This window comes from Bos mutus, chromosome 17 (genome assembly GCF_027580195.1).
Source record: "Bos mutus isolate GX-2022 chromosome 17, NWIPB_WYAK_1.1, whole genome shotgun sequence".
NCBI classification, from domain to species: Eukaryota; Metazoa; Chordata; class Mammalia; order Artiodactyla; family Bovidae; genus Bos; species Bos mutus.
Window position 1 is genome coordinate 2,576,074 of NC_091633.1, and position 18,454 is coordinate 2,594,527.

General features: G+C 43.2%; 1 protein-coding gene and 1 pseudogene across 1 annotated transcript in view; one reads left to right on the plus strand and one right to left on the minus strand.

Moving 5' to 3' along the window:
* The window catches only part of SFI1 (SFI1 centrin binding protein), an 88,741-nt gene that overhangs the window by 36,853 nt on the left and 33,434 nt on the right, over positions 1-18,454 (minus strand). The window contains 3 exon segments of the mRNA XM_070386707.1: positions 9,532-9,634; positions 11,488-11,605; positions 14,164-14,258. Coding sequence (XP_070242808.1) covers positions 9,532-9,634; positions 11,488-11,605; positions 14,164-14,258 — 316 coding nt within the window.
* LOC138991415 (NADH dehydrogenase [ubiquinone] 1 beta subcomplex subunit 3 pseudogene) lies at positions 17,087-17,564 on the plus strand (annotated as a pseudogene).

The following is an 18,454-nucleotide window of genomic DNA, read 5'->3' on the forward strand; positions in this document are numbered from 1 at the left end:
TCCAAACTCTTCAGCAGGGCTGTCTACTTTCTCACTTCTCTTCCCCCAATAAGCAGGGAGATCCTCTCCTCCTTGGGTTCACTGAAACTGCTCTTATCAAGGGCATCGATGACCTCCACGTTGTTCAATCCAAAGGCCAAACCGCAGTCCTTGCCTGCCAGAAGCGTCTGACACAGCTCAGCTTCCCCACCGGGCCTCCTTGCCTCCGCCTCTCCTTTCTCCCACCACCGATTCCCGTCTCTTCACTGGGCAGGCTCAGTGCCACTGGCTACACCCACTCCCTCTGTGCTTTCACCATCTCATGGCTCCAAATGAAACCTGTGTGCTGAGGACTCCCGAGTTTACCTCTCTGGTGTGGACTCAACACTCCACACACACCCACCCAGCTCCTCCCTGACAGCCCCTCAAGGTCATGTGAAAGGCCCATCAGGCTAAAGTTATGGAGCCCAGGATGCAGCTCCTCCCCGTCTTTCCCCACAAGCCTGCCTCTGCCCTCACCTTCCCTATCTCAGTAAACAGCAACTCCACTGGCCCAGTGACTCGGGCCGAAGCGCCTGGGAGTCCTCTCAGACTTTTTCTCTGAAGGTTCACACCTTATCTGTCCAGCAGCAAACCCTGCTGGCAATTCCTTCAAAACATATCCAGAATCCAACACCATCTTGCTCTCATCTTGGCCCAGAGTCTCGCCTGGAACTTTGTAATCGTTTCCTAACTGTCCTCCCTGCTTTTACTCTTGATTTTCCGTCGTCTGTTCTTAGCACCGCAGCCAGTGGTCCTTTTTCATTAGTTATGACTGCTTTGTAAGTTAAATCTCTCCATTTTGCTATTTATTTTTAAATAACTATTTTTTATTTGGCTGCACGAAGTCTTAGCTGTGGCACTCAGGATCTTCTATTAGGTTGGTGCAAAATGATTGTGGTTTTCCATTATTGAACTTTGCCACTTGATACTGGAATACATTCTTAAATGTGATTATGCTATATATCATTTTAATGTGCATTTCTTGCTTTATTTTTTTCCTAATGACCTATTACTTGCTGTTTATATTTATTTTGGACTATGGAAATGCTGTTAGACAAAAGACAAATTCGAGCAGTTTTCTTATTCAAGTTCAAAATGGGTCTCAAAGCAGTGGAGACAACTCGCAACATCAACAACGCATTTGGGTCAGGAGCTGCTAAGGAATGTACAGAGAAGTGGTGGTTCAAGAAGTTTTGCAAAGGAGACAAGAGCCTTGAAGATGAGGAGCACAGTGGCTGGCCATTGGAAGCTGACAACAACCAGCTGAGAGGATCCAGAGAAGGCAATGGCAACCCACTCCAGTACTCTTTCCTGGAGAATCCCAGGGACGGCGGAGCCTGGTGGGCTGCCATCTATGGGGTCGCACAGAGTTGGACACAACTGAAGCGACTTAGCAGCAGCAGTTGAGAGGATCATCGAAGCTGCTCTCTTACCACTATACAAGAAGCTGGCAAAGAACTCAACATCAACCATTCTAAATCAGTTATTTGGCATTTGAAGCAAACTGGAAAGGTGAAAAGGCTCGATTAAGTGGGTGCCTCATGAGCTGACCCAAAATCAAAAAACTCATCATTTTGAAGTGCTGTCTTCTCTTAATCCACGCAACAACAATGAACCACTTCTCAAAGGGATTGTGATGTACGACAAAAAATGGATTTTATATGACAACTGGTGATGACCAGCTCAGTGGCTGGAATGAGAAGCAGCTCCACAGGACTTCCCAAAGCCAAACCTGCATCAGAAAAGGGGTCATGGTCACTGTTTGGTGGTCTGCTGCCCATCTGATCCACTAAAGCTTTCTGAATCACAGTGAAACCATCACATCTGAGAAATACGCTCAGCAAATCGAGATGCACCGAAAACTGCAACGCCTGCAGCCGGCACTGGTCAACAGCAAGGGTCCAGTTCTTCTCAGCACCACCACCTGACTGCACGCCACACGATCAAGGCTTCAAAAGTTGAACAAACCGGGTCCTAAGTTCTGCCTCATCCGCCAGACTCACCTGACCTCTTGCCAATCAACTACCACTTCTTCAAGCATCTCAACCTTTTGCAGGGAAAATGCTTCCATAACCAGGAGGACACAGAAAATGCTTTCCAAGAGTTCATCAAATCCTGAAGTGTGGATTTTTATGCTATAAAACAAACTAATTTCTTGTTGGCAAAAATGTGTTGACTGTAAAGGTTCCTGTTTTAATTAATAAAGATGTATATGAGCCCAGGTATGATGATTTAAAATTCAGGGTCCAAAACCACTTACTGCTGCACCAACCTTAAAATCTTTATTGCAGCGTGCAGGATCTACTTCCCTGACCAGGTATCGAGTCCCTGCATTGGGAGCTTGGAGTCTTAGCCACTGGATCACCAGGGAAGTACCTAAATCTCTCCATTCTGATGACAATTTCCCTCTCTGCCTTTTTTCTCTTCATGCTACTAACCTGTTAAGGAGAAACCAGGCCACGTACCCTATAAACTGTTCCACGTCTTAGATTTGGCCAACTGTCTCCTCCTGGTGTCTTTAAACTGTCCCTCCGATTCCTGTGTTTCCCACGAACTGATAATAAGATTCACGTTAGGCTTGGCTGGAGTCGTGTTCAAATTTTAGTCAGGGACATGTTTCAAGTGCTGTGGATTCCTTCCTGTTACGGCAGCGTGGAAGGCTGCCGTAGCTTTAGCGACTGTTCAGTGCCAAGACTGTTCAGTGGCTTCAGATGGCATCAGTCTGACCCCTCCCTTATATTTCTCTGTTGTCTTTCCGCTGGGTGACTACTGCCCAGATCCATTTTCTCACTGGGAGGAAAAACAACAATTTTCTAATTCTAATACTCCTACATTTGTTTATTAACTGGAATTCTATTTTAAAAAAAAAAAAGCCTTATTCTCTCATTAACCCTCTCATTTCTCAGAGAGTAGTCTGTACAGGAAAGGCAGGATAAATGCTTGACTTTGGTCTTCATTAATTTTCAAAGAATAGAATGAAAGCTCTAACAACCCAAAATTGTGACCAATCAGCTCTTTTTTCCTCTAATGAATGCATGAATTTTTATATGCTTTGTATATTTTCAACCCACTATAGTCATTACGCTTTTTGATGCTCAAATTGTTCTTAAGCCTGCAGGAGGCCTGCGGACACAAGCCCATCAAGCTCTTTATTTCTTCACAGTCCTGCACACAATCTCCTAGGACTTAGGCTTACGATGTCTGCTGCTAAGTCGATTCAGTTGTGTCCGACTCTTTTCGACCCCATAGACGGCAGCCCACCAGGCTCCCCCGTCCCTGGGATTCTCCAGGCAAGAACACTGGAGTGGGTTGCCATTTCCTTCTCCAATGCATGAAAGTGAAAAGTGAAAGTCAAGTCGCTTAGTCATATTTGACCCTTAGCGACCCCATGGACTGCAGCCTACCAGGCTCCTCCATCCATGGGATTTTCCAGGCAAGAGTACTGGAGTGGGGTGCCATCGCCTTGATGCTAGTTCCTGCTCTATTCCTGGAATCAGTCATTTCCCAAAAAAACACCTCAGTTCCTTTAGTGGCAAATAAAAGGAAATAAGAGACCATAGCTTAGGCACTGGGGATGCTAACTGCTGTATTACTGCCACTGCCTCTAAGTCTTTTCAGTCAATAGTTAGAATTCCACTAATTCAGGTTAAAAAAATAAAATCATGGGTCCATATTGACACTGGCATTTCTAATTTCAGATTACAGGGCTTTTGTTTCTTTGATTTTATACCTGTAATCTTTCCTTTTATACTGAAAATCTGCTTCTTAATGACACTGCCATGGTTATTTGCTTTATCTTACAAAGCAGCTATAATAGTTCAAGGCAACAATCCAAACCTGCTACTAACAATAAGACCACTGAATGCAACTTTAGATCTCTTAGTTCTCTGTGTCCTTAGAATACTCCCAGCTAGGAATGAAGAGTCAAAGTATCATATTTTAAAGTAATTCTTTTCTCTTTGTAGTCATTGCTACAAACTTGATATATTTGTTTTCAGTGTGTTCTAAAATCCTAGGGCTTGGTTCTTTTACTTATTGATTTACTTTTCTTTTTTAATTATATAAAATATTTACATGGTTCCCAACTTAAAACTGTGTAACAAAGCAAATTCATTGAATTTTGTTCCTATATATTCCCTCCCTTCCCTCATAGGTAACAACTCTTCCGTTTTTGATTTATATTTCCATTATTTCTTCTTGAAAATATAAGAAAACACACACTCTCTCTTCCCTTTCTTCCTCAAAAGGCAGCACTCAATGAACCAGAGGGAGCCTGTTAAGAGGGAAGTGTGATCATAGCTCTTCTCGACACAAAGCCAGGAGCTTGCCCCTCCCCCTGGAAAAAGAGCCTGCAAAGCCTTTGCGGGCACAGCCTTACTCAGCCCGCCTCGTTACACCACAGCCTAACCTTTCCTACTCTCCCTCTCACACTTATCAATATATCATGAGCTACCTCAAGTTCACAGGTGGGGAGACTATCATAAACAACTTTCTCCAATCTAGTGTGAAAAGTCAGTATATTGCAATAAAAATCCAAGTAGGCTTTGTTGTGGAACTTGATGAGTTGACACTAAAAGAGTAAGGAAGAACTGCCATGGCAATTTTGAAAAAGAACAAGAGTAAATAAGATCTCTTTCCACATATGAAGACTTAAGAGCTACACAGTAAGATCAGTAGTAGTAATAAACAGTTAGCATTTACTGAGGATTCCATAGTCCAAGCATCATTCTAACCATACTACATGCCTCATCACACTTAATCCTCAACAGCCCTGTTAGGTCGTACCATTATTATTTGCATGCACGATCAGTCGCTCAGTCATGTCCAACTCTTTTCGACCCCATGGACTGTAGCCCGCCAGGCTCCTCTGGCCATGGGATTCTCCAGGCAAGGATACTGGAGTGGGTTGCCATTTCCTCTCCAGGGATCTTCCTGACACAGGGACTGAACCTACCTCTCCTGCACTGGTGGGCTGATTCCTTACCACCGGGCTGGGAAGCCAACACCATTATTTACTTATAAATAAGTAAGGTACGGTATAAGGAGATTAGATAACTCATTTAAAAAGGGCAGGAAGCTAACAGGTGATGGCAGCAGAACGTCCACCCAGGTATTCTGATGAGAGAACCTTTGTTCTTTCTTACCTGCTTCATTAAATCATAATTAAAACAGTGTGATGCTGGCTTAGAGACAGACAGCTACACCAATGGACCAGAGAGCCCAGAGAGGGTCAGAACAGACCCTCAAACAAATGGGACCTTGCCCCAGATGGAAGTGGACTAATAAGATCAGTATGCTGCTAAGTCACTTCAGTCGTGTCCGACTATGTGCGACCCCACAGACGGCAGCCCACCAGGCTCCCCTGTCCCTGGGATTCTCCAGGCAAGAACATTGGAGTGGGTTGCCATTTCCTTCTCCAAATAAGATCAGTATAAAAAAGATAAAAGATGAACTACTCAGTAAAGAGTGTTGTGGAAATTAATTACCCATAAGGAAAATGACAAACTAAGACCCTGTCTCACACAACTTATAAAAATATAAGTTAGGCTACAACGAAATTACCAGCACCTGTATGGGGGTCTTCCCTAGTGGCTCCGTGGTAAAGAAGCCACCTGCCAGTGCAGGAGACACAGGTTTGATCCCGGATCCAGGAGGATCCCTGTGCCATGGAGCAACTAAGCCCGTGCACCATGACTGCCGAGCCTGTGCTCTGGAGCCCGGGAGCCACAACTGCTGAAGGCCATGCTCCCGAGAGCCCATGCTCTGTAACAACAGAAGCCACAATGAGAAGCCTTTGCACCATAACTGGAGAAGAGCCCCTACTCACCACAACTAGAGAAAAGCCCACGCAGCAACGAACCCACATCATAGTAAAATAAATACATAGTTTAAGAAAACACTTGTATGAAAAAAAGGCAGCATATATAAAGCAAAAAAATAAATAAGTAAATAAACTATAGGCTAGAGGAAAATACCTAATAGTTAGTGTACCTAATAGTTCAAAAGATTAGTAAGCAGAATCTATGACAATGTGCACAGAGCAGAAAAAGCTAGATAACCCAACAGAAAAAAGGAGTGAGGGATGGTAACAAGCTCAAAACCAGAAACCCAACGACAATCAGGCATCAGAAAAGATACCGGGCTTCACTAGGAATCAGTGAAACGGAAATTAAACCAACAATGAAGAACCACCTCACACATATCACATTGGTGAAAATGACCCAGTCTGGCAATGCAAAGTGCTGATGAGTCCCAAAGAAACCAGAACAACAATTTTAGCATGTAAACTGGCACAGCGGTGGAGAGCAAACGGGTGATGTTGGATAAGGATGACGAGATGATACCCAAAGACCCAAGAGCTTCACTTCCAGGAACGAGAAACTCTCAGACTCTCACACAGGGATGTGTGTTTAAGAATGCTCTCCGAGGCGGCTTCCCTGGTGGCTCAATGGTAAAGAATTTGCCTGCTAATGCAAGAGATACGGGTTCAATCCTTAGTCTGGGGAGATCCCACATGCCACATAGCAACTAAACCCGCAAGCTACAACTGCTGACCCCACATGCTGCAATTACTGAAGCCCACACACCCTGGAGCCCATGGTCCACAACAAGAAAAACCACCGCCATCAGAAGCACACGCATGGAAACTCAGAGAGTAGCCCCCGCTCACCACTAGAGAAGCCTGCAAGCAGCAACAAAGCCCCAGCTCAACCAAAAGTAAGCTCATTTAAAAAAGAACGCTTTCTGCAACACTTTGTAATTGTTAAAAAAAAAAAAAATCAGGAAGAAATAACACTTTAGCAGCAGTGAGCAGATAAACTGAGTCTTACTCAGCAAAATGGCTGAATGTATGCAGTTAATAGATCTCTGTATCAACCTGAATAAACCTCAAAAATACACTGCTGCATTAAAAACAAAAAGCAGCAAGCTGCAAAGTAGAGTATGATGCCATTCATAAATTTCCTAACAACACAAAGCCAGAACATTTATTCTCTATGTACATGTATACATACACTTTTACAAGTGAAAAAGAATATAAGAGAATAAGGATTTCAACATCAGGGTGGAGTTATCTCTAAGAAGGCAAGGTGGCAGAAGGAAGGATGGATAGGGCTTGAAATGCGAATTTAACTACATTAAAATTACATCAAATTCTGGAGCAAGGATGGAAAAATGCTAACAGCTTTTAAATTTGTATGTTGGAGATATGGATATGTTAATTTTTTTTTAAATTTTTCTGTTGTGGGCCATTTTTAAAGTCTTCATTGAACTTGTTATAATGTTGCTTCAGTTTTATGTTTTGGATTTTTGGCTGTGAGGCCTGAGGGATCTTATCTCCTGGACCAGGGATTGGACCTGCACTGAAAAGCGAAATCTTAACCATTAGACAGCCAAGGAAGACTCCTGTTAATATTTTTAACAAGTGTTTCATATTTCATGTTTTTATGCTTAAACCTCATTTTTTATAATTTCACATATGTCATGATGTCTGTCCTGACTAGTTCAGAGATGTGAGGATTGAGAGGAATGACTTAAGGTTCTTGGTAAATCATACGTACCAGACACAAGGATTTTATTTATAATCTGCAGCATAAAATTTGTCTTAAGAGTCTCACAAAGCTTTTGGTCCATATCAGTGTTTTCTTATTGCTCATGTTTTTCATTGATTTGATTCTGAATGACTTGTGTCTTATAAGTTAAATCCAACCTCAAATCATGAAAACCTATCACTGAAGATAGTCATTCAAAGCCGCTGTTGCAAGCTCCGAGGGCAAAAGTCAAAAGGGAATTCTAAAAGCGTGCTGAGCAACAGTGACACCCGCAGAACGAGTGTGCAGGCTCTCAAAGTGGCTGCTGAGAGGGACGAGCACGCACACAGCCCGAGTCCCTCAGTGACGGAAAACCAGCCTCACTCCGTTCCTGTGCTTCAGCTTTTTCACCTGGACCCCTCTCCCTCCTGAGAGCACCAGTCCATGAGGATAAGGCAGCATGATGGTCAAGGGACGACTCTGCACTTTTCAGGCTGCTTGGGTTCAAATGCTGCCCCTGACCTTTGCCAGCTGCACGACAAAGGTCAGGGCCCAGGTATCGGAGTTATTTAACCTGTAATTATCAGTTCAGTTCAGTCGCTCAGTCGTGTCCGACTCTTTGCGACCCCATGGGCTGCAGCACGCCAGGCTTCCCTGTCCATCACCAACTCCTGGAGTTTGCTCAAACTCATGTCCATCGAGTTGGTGATGCCATCCCACCATCCCATCCTCTGTCGTCCCCTTCTCCTCCTGCCCTCAATCTTTCCCAGCAACAAGGTCTTTACCAAGGAGTCAGTTCTTCACATTAGGTGGCAAAGTATTGGAGGTTTAGCATCAGTTCTTCCAATGATTATTCAGGACTGATTTCCTTTAGGACTGGCTTGATCTCCTTGCAGTCCAAGGGACTCTCAAGAGTCTTCACCAACACCACAGTTCAAAAGCATCAATTCTTCAGCGTACAGCTTTCTTTATAGTTCAACTCTCACATGCATACATGACTACTGGAAAAACCATAGCTTTGAGTAGATGGACCTTTGTTGGCAAAGTAATAATATGGGCTTTTAAAAATAATTTTGAAAATTCTGGTAACACATGTAAGGGCCTTAGTCCAGCATTTAGGACAGTAAGACCACAAAAACACCATTACTGCTCCTACTGTTCTTGTTACCACATTATCACTGGTAACAACTAAGTCTACTTCCTTCCTATTGCTTCAGAAGACCTTGTGAATTCAGAGGTCAACAAATTTTTCTCTTAAAGGGTGAGATAGTAACTATTTTAGGCTTTGCAGACCATGTGGTCTCTGTTGCAACTACTCAATTCGCAGCCTAGACATGAATGGACAGGTGTAACTGCATCCCAGTAAAATTTTATAACAGGCAGCTGGCCAAACCTGATCTGTGGCCGAGTGTGCTGACCCCTGACCTATGCTGTTTGCACACGATCTCCATGTATTGCATATACTTGCAGAGATGATGCAAAATGTTGTCTAATAAAAAGCTACTGGGGCGGGGCAGGCTTCCCTGGTGGTTCAATGGTAGAAAATCCTGCCAATGCCGGGCACACAGGTTTGACCTGTGGTCTGGGAAGATTCCACATGCCACAGGGAGACTAAACTTATGCACCACAAATACTGAAGCCCCCACACTCTAGAGCTGTGCTCTGCAACAATAGAAGCCACCACAGCGAAACTAGAGAGTAGCCTTCGCTCACCACAACTAGAGAAAGCCCGCAGAGAGCAACAAAGATCCAGAGCAGCCAAAAACAAATTAACAACAAAAAGTCACATCTACTGTATCCTTCCAGCAGCCTCTCTGTTGAAGAGTCCAGCCTTCCACGCTGCTTGTGCCTCCCGCCCCTGGAGCCACATGGAGGGCCCAGCACAGGCAGCAGCACGACGCCAGAAGTCGGGCGCGTGCTCTGTGGGTGGGGGCCTGATGACATGCACAGAAGACCCCAAAGCCCGAGTCTGCACACTCACCTGTAGCTGGAGGCTCTGGGCCCGGCGCTTCACGGCTGTGGCCTGGAGGGCTCGGCCTAGGCGGACCTGGCCCAGTCGCCATCTCCACGCACTCCACCACACCCTGCCGGAGAGCAAATCAAAGACGGGACCAGTCAGAGCACGGTCAGCAAAAGAGCAGGGAAGTGAGGGCTGGGCCTCAGACCCCCGGCTCAGGTCCCTCTCCCTAAGACCAACACCATTAGATCTGCTGCCAGAAAAAGCAATCAAGGAACAGTTCTAGAGCTGCCAGCTAAGGGTTGGAAACTGATGGTCCCTAAGGTCAGACCCCCTGGGGGAGGGCACGCAACCCACTCCAGTATTCTTGCCTGGAGAATCCCATGGACAGAGGAGCCTGGCGGGCTACAGTTCGTGGAGTCACACAGAGTCAGACACAACCAGGGTGGCATAGCACACAAGGTCAGACCAGCCTTAGACAATTGAGACACACTCTGTTTGGCCAATGTGGGTTTAAAAAAAATCACTGCCATCTACTTCAGGAGATCCCACAGGATAAACTGCTAAACTACCGGTGTTTCTTTGCAGCACTCCACGCAGCACGTGTGATCTTGGTCCCCGACCAGGGACTGAGCCCTACCCCTAAGCAGTGGAAGAGAGGAGCTCTAGCCACTGGGCCCCAGGGGAGTCACCCAATGATGGCTTTCAGATTTCCAGGCTTCATGGGTCCCTGCCCTTCCTCCTGTCCTTGCCAGGTTTCACTCTAGCCTTGGGTTCCTTCCGACTTATTCTCTGATTTGTTGCAGAAAAGCAGTAATGTGGAAAAGAGCATCTGCAACTTCTGTTTTTACCCTGGTCACTCTAACTCACCAATATCTTCTTCCTCCTAACTTAAGCCATGCTTAGCTGTATCTCTTCAAAATCTCAACCTATCAGGCATTACTACTTATCTTTTTAAGCACTTAGAGAAATTATAAATTCCCTGAATGTAACCTCTGGACTCAATCAGAAACATTCTAAGCCTGTAACAGATACTGAATAAATAAAATTATGTAGAAATATCCTCCATAGACTCTAGAGAAACTATGTACTTACTAAGCATTTACAAATATCTGCTGAATAAAGTTTAAATAAGAAACATTTTAAATTACTTCTTTATGTCCAGTGATGGTCTGGACACTAGGCTAATACTTCACAAATACTACCTTATGTATTTCCCATGACAACCTGAAAAAGACACCTCACGGTGTGAGGAAAGTGAGGCCTGGAGAAGTGAAATGACCCAGTACTTGTGAGAAGAGGGGTTTGAACCCAAGTCAGTGTAGCTGCAAGGCTTCTGCTCTTACCCACGCTACACACAGGGCCCCGCTCTCTTGGCCAGAACTGAGCTTTCAGTGCGCTGCCATTCGGGACAGAGAACCGCTGGGAACAGTGCACAGAGGCATCAGTACCACTATAAAGCAGCTCACTGCTACACACTTTTGGCTTTCAAAGTGAACTGACTCAGGTGGTCTCTCCAATGGAGGACGGTGCTGCTGAGATGAAGTGCAGGGCAGCAGGTAAAAGTGTGAGCTGTGGCATCAGAAAGATGGGAGGGTGAGCCTTAGTTTCGCTAATTACGACTCATGCACAGTAGAAACGTTGAGTAATTTGCCTGAGCTCATGTATCTTAATCTGTGCAATAACAGTATTTATCTTACAGTTTATGGTAAGGAGTAAATGGGACACTTTACATTAAAAAATCAACATACTCAGAAACTTAACACAAGGCTTAACAGTAAATACTCAATTAGTGTTACTTATGATTTTGTGAAAACCTGATCTTAATGCTGAACAAGGTACCAATAAATATTTACTATGTATCAATTATATTCAAAATGTTGTTTTAAGGTGGGTTTTATGCTGGCTTTCCAGCAGCATAAAGCAATGATGAGGTAAAAACGAATGTTGCTGATCTGTAGGGCCGTGCAGCACACTCACCACAGAATACTCCGCTGCCTGAACTCCAGGGCAGTGGTCTGCATCTCAAGTTTGGTCCTACGGAAAACCACGTAGACCAACCAGGACTTCCAGGCCCGTCGCATATTTCGCTTTGCATCTAGATGCACCAAAAAGATTTCCAAGAAGGGGTTAGGAAAGGTGGATTACTCTGGCTTAAGACAAAAAAGCTCAGAGGCCCTCAGACAGGTCCCTCTGCTGAGTATCTAAATTCCTCCGGTCTTCCAGCGCCCTCTGCTGGAAAAGTTGTGAAGCTCTACAAACTTAATAAAGATGCAAGATGCAAAGAACAGTTACGTAAGTGATGACATTTACAAAACATTTAAAGGAAAACCAATGCACTGCACTGTTCAGATATCTCTAAAAGTCCTTATTTTTTATAGAGTTATATACTCTTCAATATCTACACATGAAATAACAAAGGAAGCAGGGAAGTGAATGGGGATACAGATGTAACAAGACTAGTGAGTTGATAACAACTGGAAGCTGGGTGATGGGTACACAGAAGTTCATTATTCTACCTTTCCATTTTGTGGATTTTTTAAATTTCCATTAATATAAGGTTAATGGAGTAGGAAATGGCACCCCATTCCAGTATTCTTGCCTAGAGTATCCCCACGGATAGAGGAGCCTGGTGGGCTACAGTCCATGGGGTCGCAAAGAGTCAGACACAACTGAAGCTACTTAGCAATATAAGGTTAAAAAAGAAGTCATATTATAAAATTTGCTGTTTGAAACAATATTTGTAAAGTAGAATAGGCAAGATAAAAAGGAAAGGATACTATCTGTATTTATTTGTGAGACAAAATAAAAAGGGCCAGTAATGATCCCAGAGCAAAGAGAATTTACTACATACAGGAAGGGCAAAGGTCCACGGGCCTCCCTTTATAGTAAATTCCATTTTCACTGTGAGAGTCACTACTGGTGAAGTTTTTTTTTTTTTTAAAGAACATAAAGGAGAAAATAAAAATATGTAAAACATTTTCAGCACATTCTCTAAAATGTGGACAGGAGGACTATAGCTTTACTGTGTATTTCATAGTTGTTGACAAATCACATCAAAAGATGAAAAAGAATTTAATATGTAGCTTCCTTGGGCTTCCCTGGTGGCTCAGAAGATAAAGAATCTGCCTGCAAAGCAGAAGACCCAGGTTCGATCCCTGGGTTGGGAAGATCCCCTGGAGATGGGAATGGCAAACCACTCTAGTATTCTTGCCTGGAGAATTCCACGGACTAGGTGAGCCTGGTGGGCAACAGGTCCATGGTGTTGCAAAGAGGCAGACACAACTGAGCGACTTTCACTTCACAGTTTTCTGTGGGCCCACCCCAGCTCCGGAATCAGCACATCTCAGGCAAGAAGGACCAGCATAGCACTGCGGTTTTAGAGCACAGGCTGCTGAGTAAGACAAGCTGGGCCTGAGTACTGTCCTTGTCACTTAGCTAAGTAACCCCACACAAGTTCCTCACCTGCAAAATGGTGCCTCCTTTAGAGGTACATTTGCAAACAGGGAGGCCTGGTGTGCTGCGGTTCATGGGTCGCAAAGAGTCGGACACGACTGAGCGACTGAACTGAACTGAAATGAGATTATCTATAAAAAGGAGAAAACAAATGAAAAAAGATGAAAGAAGAGGGCCTTATAACATTTACTACCAGGCAGTGACAAAGAAGAATGCAAGTGACAGCTCAGGGAGCCGTGCCCTAAGAGAAGACAGCTGAATGCTGTGGGCATGGGGAAGCCATTCCTAAGTGAGGTCTCTCTTAGCTACAGGAAGAGCAGGTCTACCCAGGGTGCAGTGGACAAGGCGTCCGAGGGACCTGCTGAGTCTGAGGGGCCTACAGGGCGTTCGTGGTTATGAGAAATAGCAGGAGGTGACATTATCATTCAATATTCGTTTTTCCCTTAGATTTACCCAAACGGGTTTCTGAGTTCAACTCACAGAGGAACCAGATACCAACCAGAGCTGAACTGTCACAAGATCACTAAGGGTCAACCTGGACCAAGAAGATCAGAAGCCAGCAGTGTGATCTGACACACAGTGGCAAGACAGACAGCAGCCCCATGTGCTGTGGGAGAAACACGGCCAGCACGCTGCACCAGCAGGGTGGGAACCTGGTGATTTGTTCACACAAACCATGCTGACGTGAGTTGTAGGTGCCCAAACCATGCCGCATGGAGATAAACCATGGGGATATGATCACAGGAGCTCCTGCTGAGAAATCACACATCCGGGAAAACAGGAAGGGGAGTCAATCAACTCTTCCCTTTGACTCAGAGTTATTCTCTCTCAAAGACAATGTACTTGTCCTTCACAGAAGCTTCTATGAAAGTAAATCTGGGCTCTCAGTAAACTAGGAAAAGGGAGGGGTTTTACTCCACTTGATAACGAATATCTACAAGAAGCCTATACCATACTTAATGGTGAGGAACTCAAAAGCTTTTCCACTAACCAAGTATACAGCAAGGATGACTCCTCACCACCTCTGCTCAACATCCCAAGTTTCCCAACCAAGGGACTGAACCCAGACCACAGCAGACAAAATGTCAAATCCTAACCATGACACCACCAGGGGACTCCCAATAAAGTCTTAATAAAGGGGGGGGGGGCAAAAACAAGTAAATGGAGGCATTTTCTTTAGCATGTACTTCCTCTTCTCACCATGATTCTCGGCTCTCAGGTACTTGCTCCTCATCTCCCGTTGCTGATACACGTAGGTCTTCCAGGTCTGGAACATCAGGCTGTACAAGTAATACCTGAGGAGCCACACAAGCAAGCAGTGTTTCTTTAAAACAAAACAACTCTTAATCTGACATACCCAGTCCGTTCTGAACACAGGAAAAATTAACAGAACACTTCTGACACAGAAAAACCAATCCATATCCTAAGCTGGGCTTCCCTGGTGGCTCAGAGGTAAAGAACCCACCTGCCAAGCAGGAGACGTGGGTTCAATCCCTGGATTGGGATGACCCCCTAGAGAAGGAAATGTCAACCCACTCCGGCATCCTTGCCTGGAAAATGCCTTGGACACAGGAGCCTGGAGGGCTACAGTCCATGGGGTCATAAAGAATGACTAAAAGCTTAATTTCCTACAATCACAGTGAAATGTGTCCTCCTTGACAGAGAGTTGTTCTCCGCACCTTATGTTATCACTAAGGGGAAAAAGGCATGAATTACCTGATCGTGACTTCATCTTCAGCATCCACAGAGCTGCAGCATTTGGAAAGACAGTCATTTCTTACTCACCCACGCCATGGAAAACACCAGCTCTCCTTTGCACTTAAAACATGGTCAGCGTCCTCCTTTGTCTTTTCCTCCTCAATACATACATTATCCACAGGACTGTCAGTCCCTCCATCTCTTCACTATCCCATTTCCTAAGACTTGATTTCACACTCTGCCAGCTTACTAGAACGATTCAACGTTGTCTATGTGAAAGTGAAAGTGAAAATCGCTCAGGTCGTGCCTGACTCTTTGCGACCCCATGGACTATATATATAGTCCATGGAATTCTCCAGGCCAGAATACTGGAGTGGGTAGCCTTTCCCTTCTCCAGGGGAACCCAGCTCTCCCGCATTGCAGGCAGATTCTTTAGCAGCTGAGCCACAAGGGAAGCCCAAGAATACTGGAGTGGGTAGCCTATCCCTTCTCCAGCGGATCCTCCCAATCTAGGAATCGAACTGGGGTCTCCTACAATGCAGGCAGATTCTTCACCAACTGAACCACCAGGGAAACCCCTAATAAAAACATTGTCTATACTTTATCTGAAATATCCATAAATCAGAAACCCTACCCCAGAGAGCCTAAAGACGTGATTACGAGTGAATACCATTTGGAAAAGATACAATATGTGAGATATATTAAGTTTTTACTTTTAAAAAAGGTATAGAAAATACGTATGTGATAGAATTCCCAATTTTTACTTTTTTCACATCCCTGGGAATACAAATGTCACGGATTAAGAGTTTCTTCTATCACTAAAAAATAAATAATTTTTTAAAGTTTTTTCTCTTTCTTTTCTATTTTCTTTTTTAATTTAAACATTATTTTATTTGGCTGTGTTGTGCAGCATGGAGGATCTTAGTTCCCTGACCAGGGACCAAACCCATGACCCTTGCAATTGAGAATATGGAGTCTTAACCACTGGACTGTCAGGGAGTCCCTCTTTTCTGTTTCCTTAAAGTTCTATATTGGGCATATACTTCTTCCGAAGCAATATAAATTAAAGTAACTCTACTGGTTTAGAAAACAGAATTAGAAATTATATAGCAATGGGAGCTGGTGAGGAAAAATCTATTCTAATCATTAACATGATCAGTACATAATGGTTTACCTGAATTAGAGGGTTACCTCTGTGTGTATAAGTTCACATGCATACAGTACTGTGCCCTGGGTTTAATTTAGGACTCTGATCTTGCTTACTCTAAAAAGAATTTGAAGAAAAACAGAAAATAATACAAAACTCTTCTTACAAGGATGGTCCAACCACCACAAACTCAATCGATATGACACACCACGTTAATAGAATGAAAAAAAAAAACAAAAGATCATCAGTGTCTCAATATAATAAATGCCACATATCATGAGCCCACATCTAGCACATACTCAATGGAGAAAGGCTGAAAGCTTTTCCTCTGAGTTCAGGAACAAGACAAGGCTGCCTACTCTCACCACTCCTACTCAACATAGTACTGGAAGTCCCAGCCAGAGCAAGTGGGCAAGAAAAAGAAATAAAAGGCATCAGAATTGGAAAGGAAGAAGTAAGACTGTCTCAATTTGCAGATGCCATGGTTTTATATATAGAAACTCCTGAAGACTCAACCAAAAAACTTTTAGATCTAATCAATGAACTCAGCAAAGCCATAGGATATAAAATTAATGTAAAATATAAGTAGCACTTCTCTACAGTAACAACAAATTATCTGAAAAAGAAAGAACTAAATCAATCCCATTTACAATCACATAAAAAAAAAAAACACAAAATATTTAAGAATAAATTTAACCAAGGAAGTGAAAGGTCTCTACTCTGAAAGCTACAAGACACTAATGAAAGAAATCAAAGAAGATACAGATAAACAGAAAGGTCGTCCATGTTCATGAACTGGGAAAATATTGTTAAAATGTCAATACTACCAAAAGTCATCTATAGATTCAATGCAACCCCAACCAAAATTCCAATCTCATCTTTACAGAAGTAGAAAAAAAAATCCCAAAAGTTATGTGGAACTACAAAAGACCTCAAATAGTCAAAGCTATCCTCAGGAAGAACAAAACAGGAGACATCACACTTCCTGTTTTCAAGCTATACTATAAAGCGGCAGTATACAATGTCACAGGCTTCCCTGGTGGCTCAGACAGTAAACAATCCACCTGCAATGCAGGAGATTCGGGTTCGATCCCTGGGTTGGGAAGATCCCCTGGAGGAGGGCATGGCAATCCACTCTAGAATTCTTGCCTGGAGAATCCCCCTGGACAGAGGATCCTGGCAGGCTACAGCCCATGAGGTTGCAAAGAGTCAGACACGACTGAGCAACTAAGCACAGCACATACAGTGTTATGGCATAAAAAACACAGAGACCAGAATCTTGAGTGTCCTGAGAGGTCAGATTGCTGTCAGACATGGCCCACGGACATGGACATAAACATGGTCCTAGTAAAATGGAACTTCCAGATTATAAACAATGGAAGATAGAAGGGACACCATTAGAAACTGTCCAAGAGAAACTGGCCGCACGAGGACTAAGGGATCCATGGGGCCGCAGTGAAGCTTGGAGATACATGGGTGGCTTTGCAAATAATGTTTCCTTTGTTGGAGCATTATTAAAAGGATTCAAGTGGGGATTTGCTGCATTTGTGATAGCTGTAGGGGCTGAATATTACCTGGAGTACCAGAAAAAAGATAAGAAACATCACTGAAGATAATACCTGGAAATATCTTTTAATGTCTTAACTTTCTTATAAAAAGATTTCTTCACTGTAGCCTACTCACCTGTGTGTTTATTCCTTAAGGAATACTAGTAAGATTTAATAAAATAAGAAAACATGTAAAAAAAAAAAAAAAACACACACACAGAGACCAATGGAACAGAATCCAGGGCCCCCAGATCAACCCAAATATATACAGTCAACTAATACTTGACAACAGAGCCAAGAATCAATGGGGGGAAACACAGTCTCTTCAATAAAGGGTGCTGAGAAAATTGGATAGTCACATGTAAAAGAATGAAACTAGACCCCTATCTAACACCACTCACAAAAATTAAATGGAAATGGATTAAAGACTTAAATGCAAGACCATGGAATTCCCAGGAGAAAACATAACACAAGAAAAAAGCTCCTCCACATAGGTCTTAGCAATGATTCTTTGGATATGATACCTAAAGCACAAGCAACAACATAAAAAATAAACAAGTAGGACTACAGTAAACCAAAAGGCTTATGCACAGCAAATACAGTCAATAAAGTGAAAAAGACAACCTACAAAATGGGAAAAAATATTTGCAACCCATATATCTGATAAGGGATTAATATCCAACTATATAAAGATATATATATATATCCAAATATATAATTTGGATATAAATATATATATCCAAATATATAAAATCAATAGCAAAAAATCAAATAATCCAATTTAAAAGTGGTCAAAGGTAAAAGATAAAAGACTGAAAAGTGAGGTTACTTTTTTAAATAGATAACAACAATTAAGCTCTTGGGGTGCTCAAAAGTCCTATGGTAGGAAAAATAAGAATATGTATTAAATGAAAGTAAATACTGTTCCAGAATCCCCAATGTTTTCATCTTTATCCAATCTAAAAATTATACAACTTCCTTTAACCATTCTTTTTCTAAATGAGCATTAATGCAACGCATGTGTTTAATATACTGCTGCTGCTAAGTCGCGTCAGTCGTGTCGGACTCTGTGCGACCCCATAGACGGAAGCCCACCAGG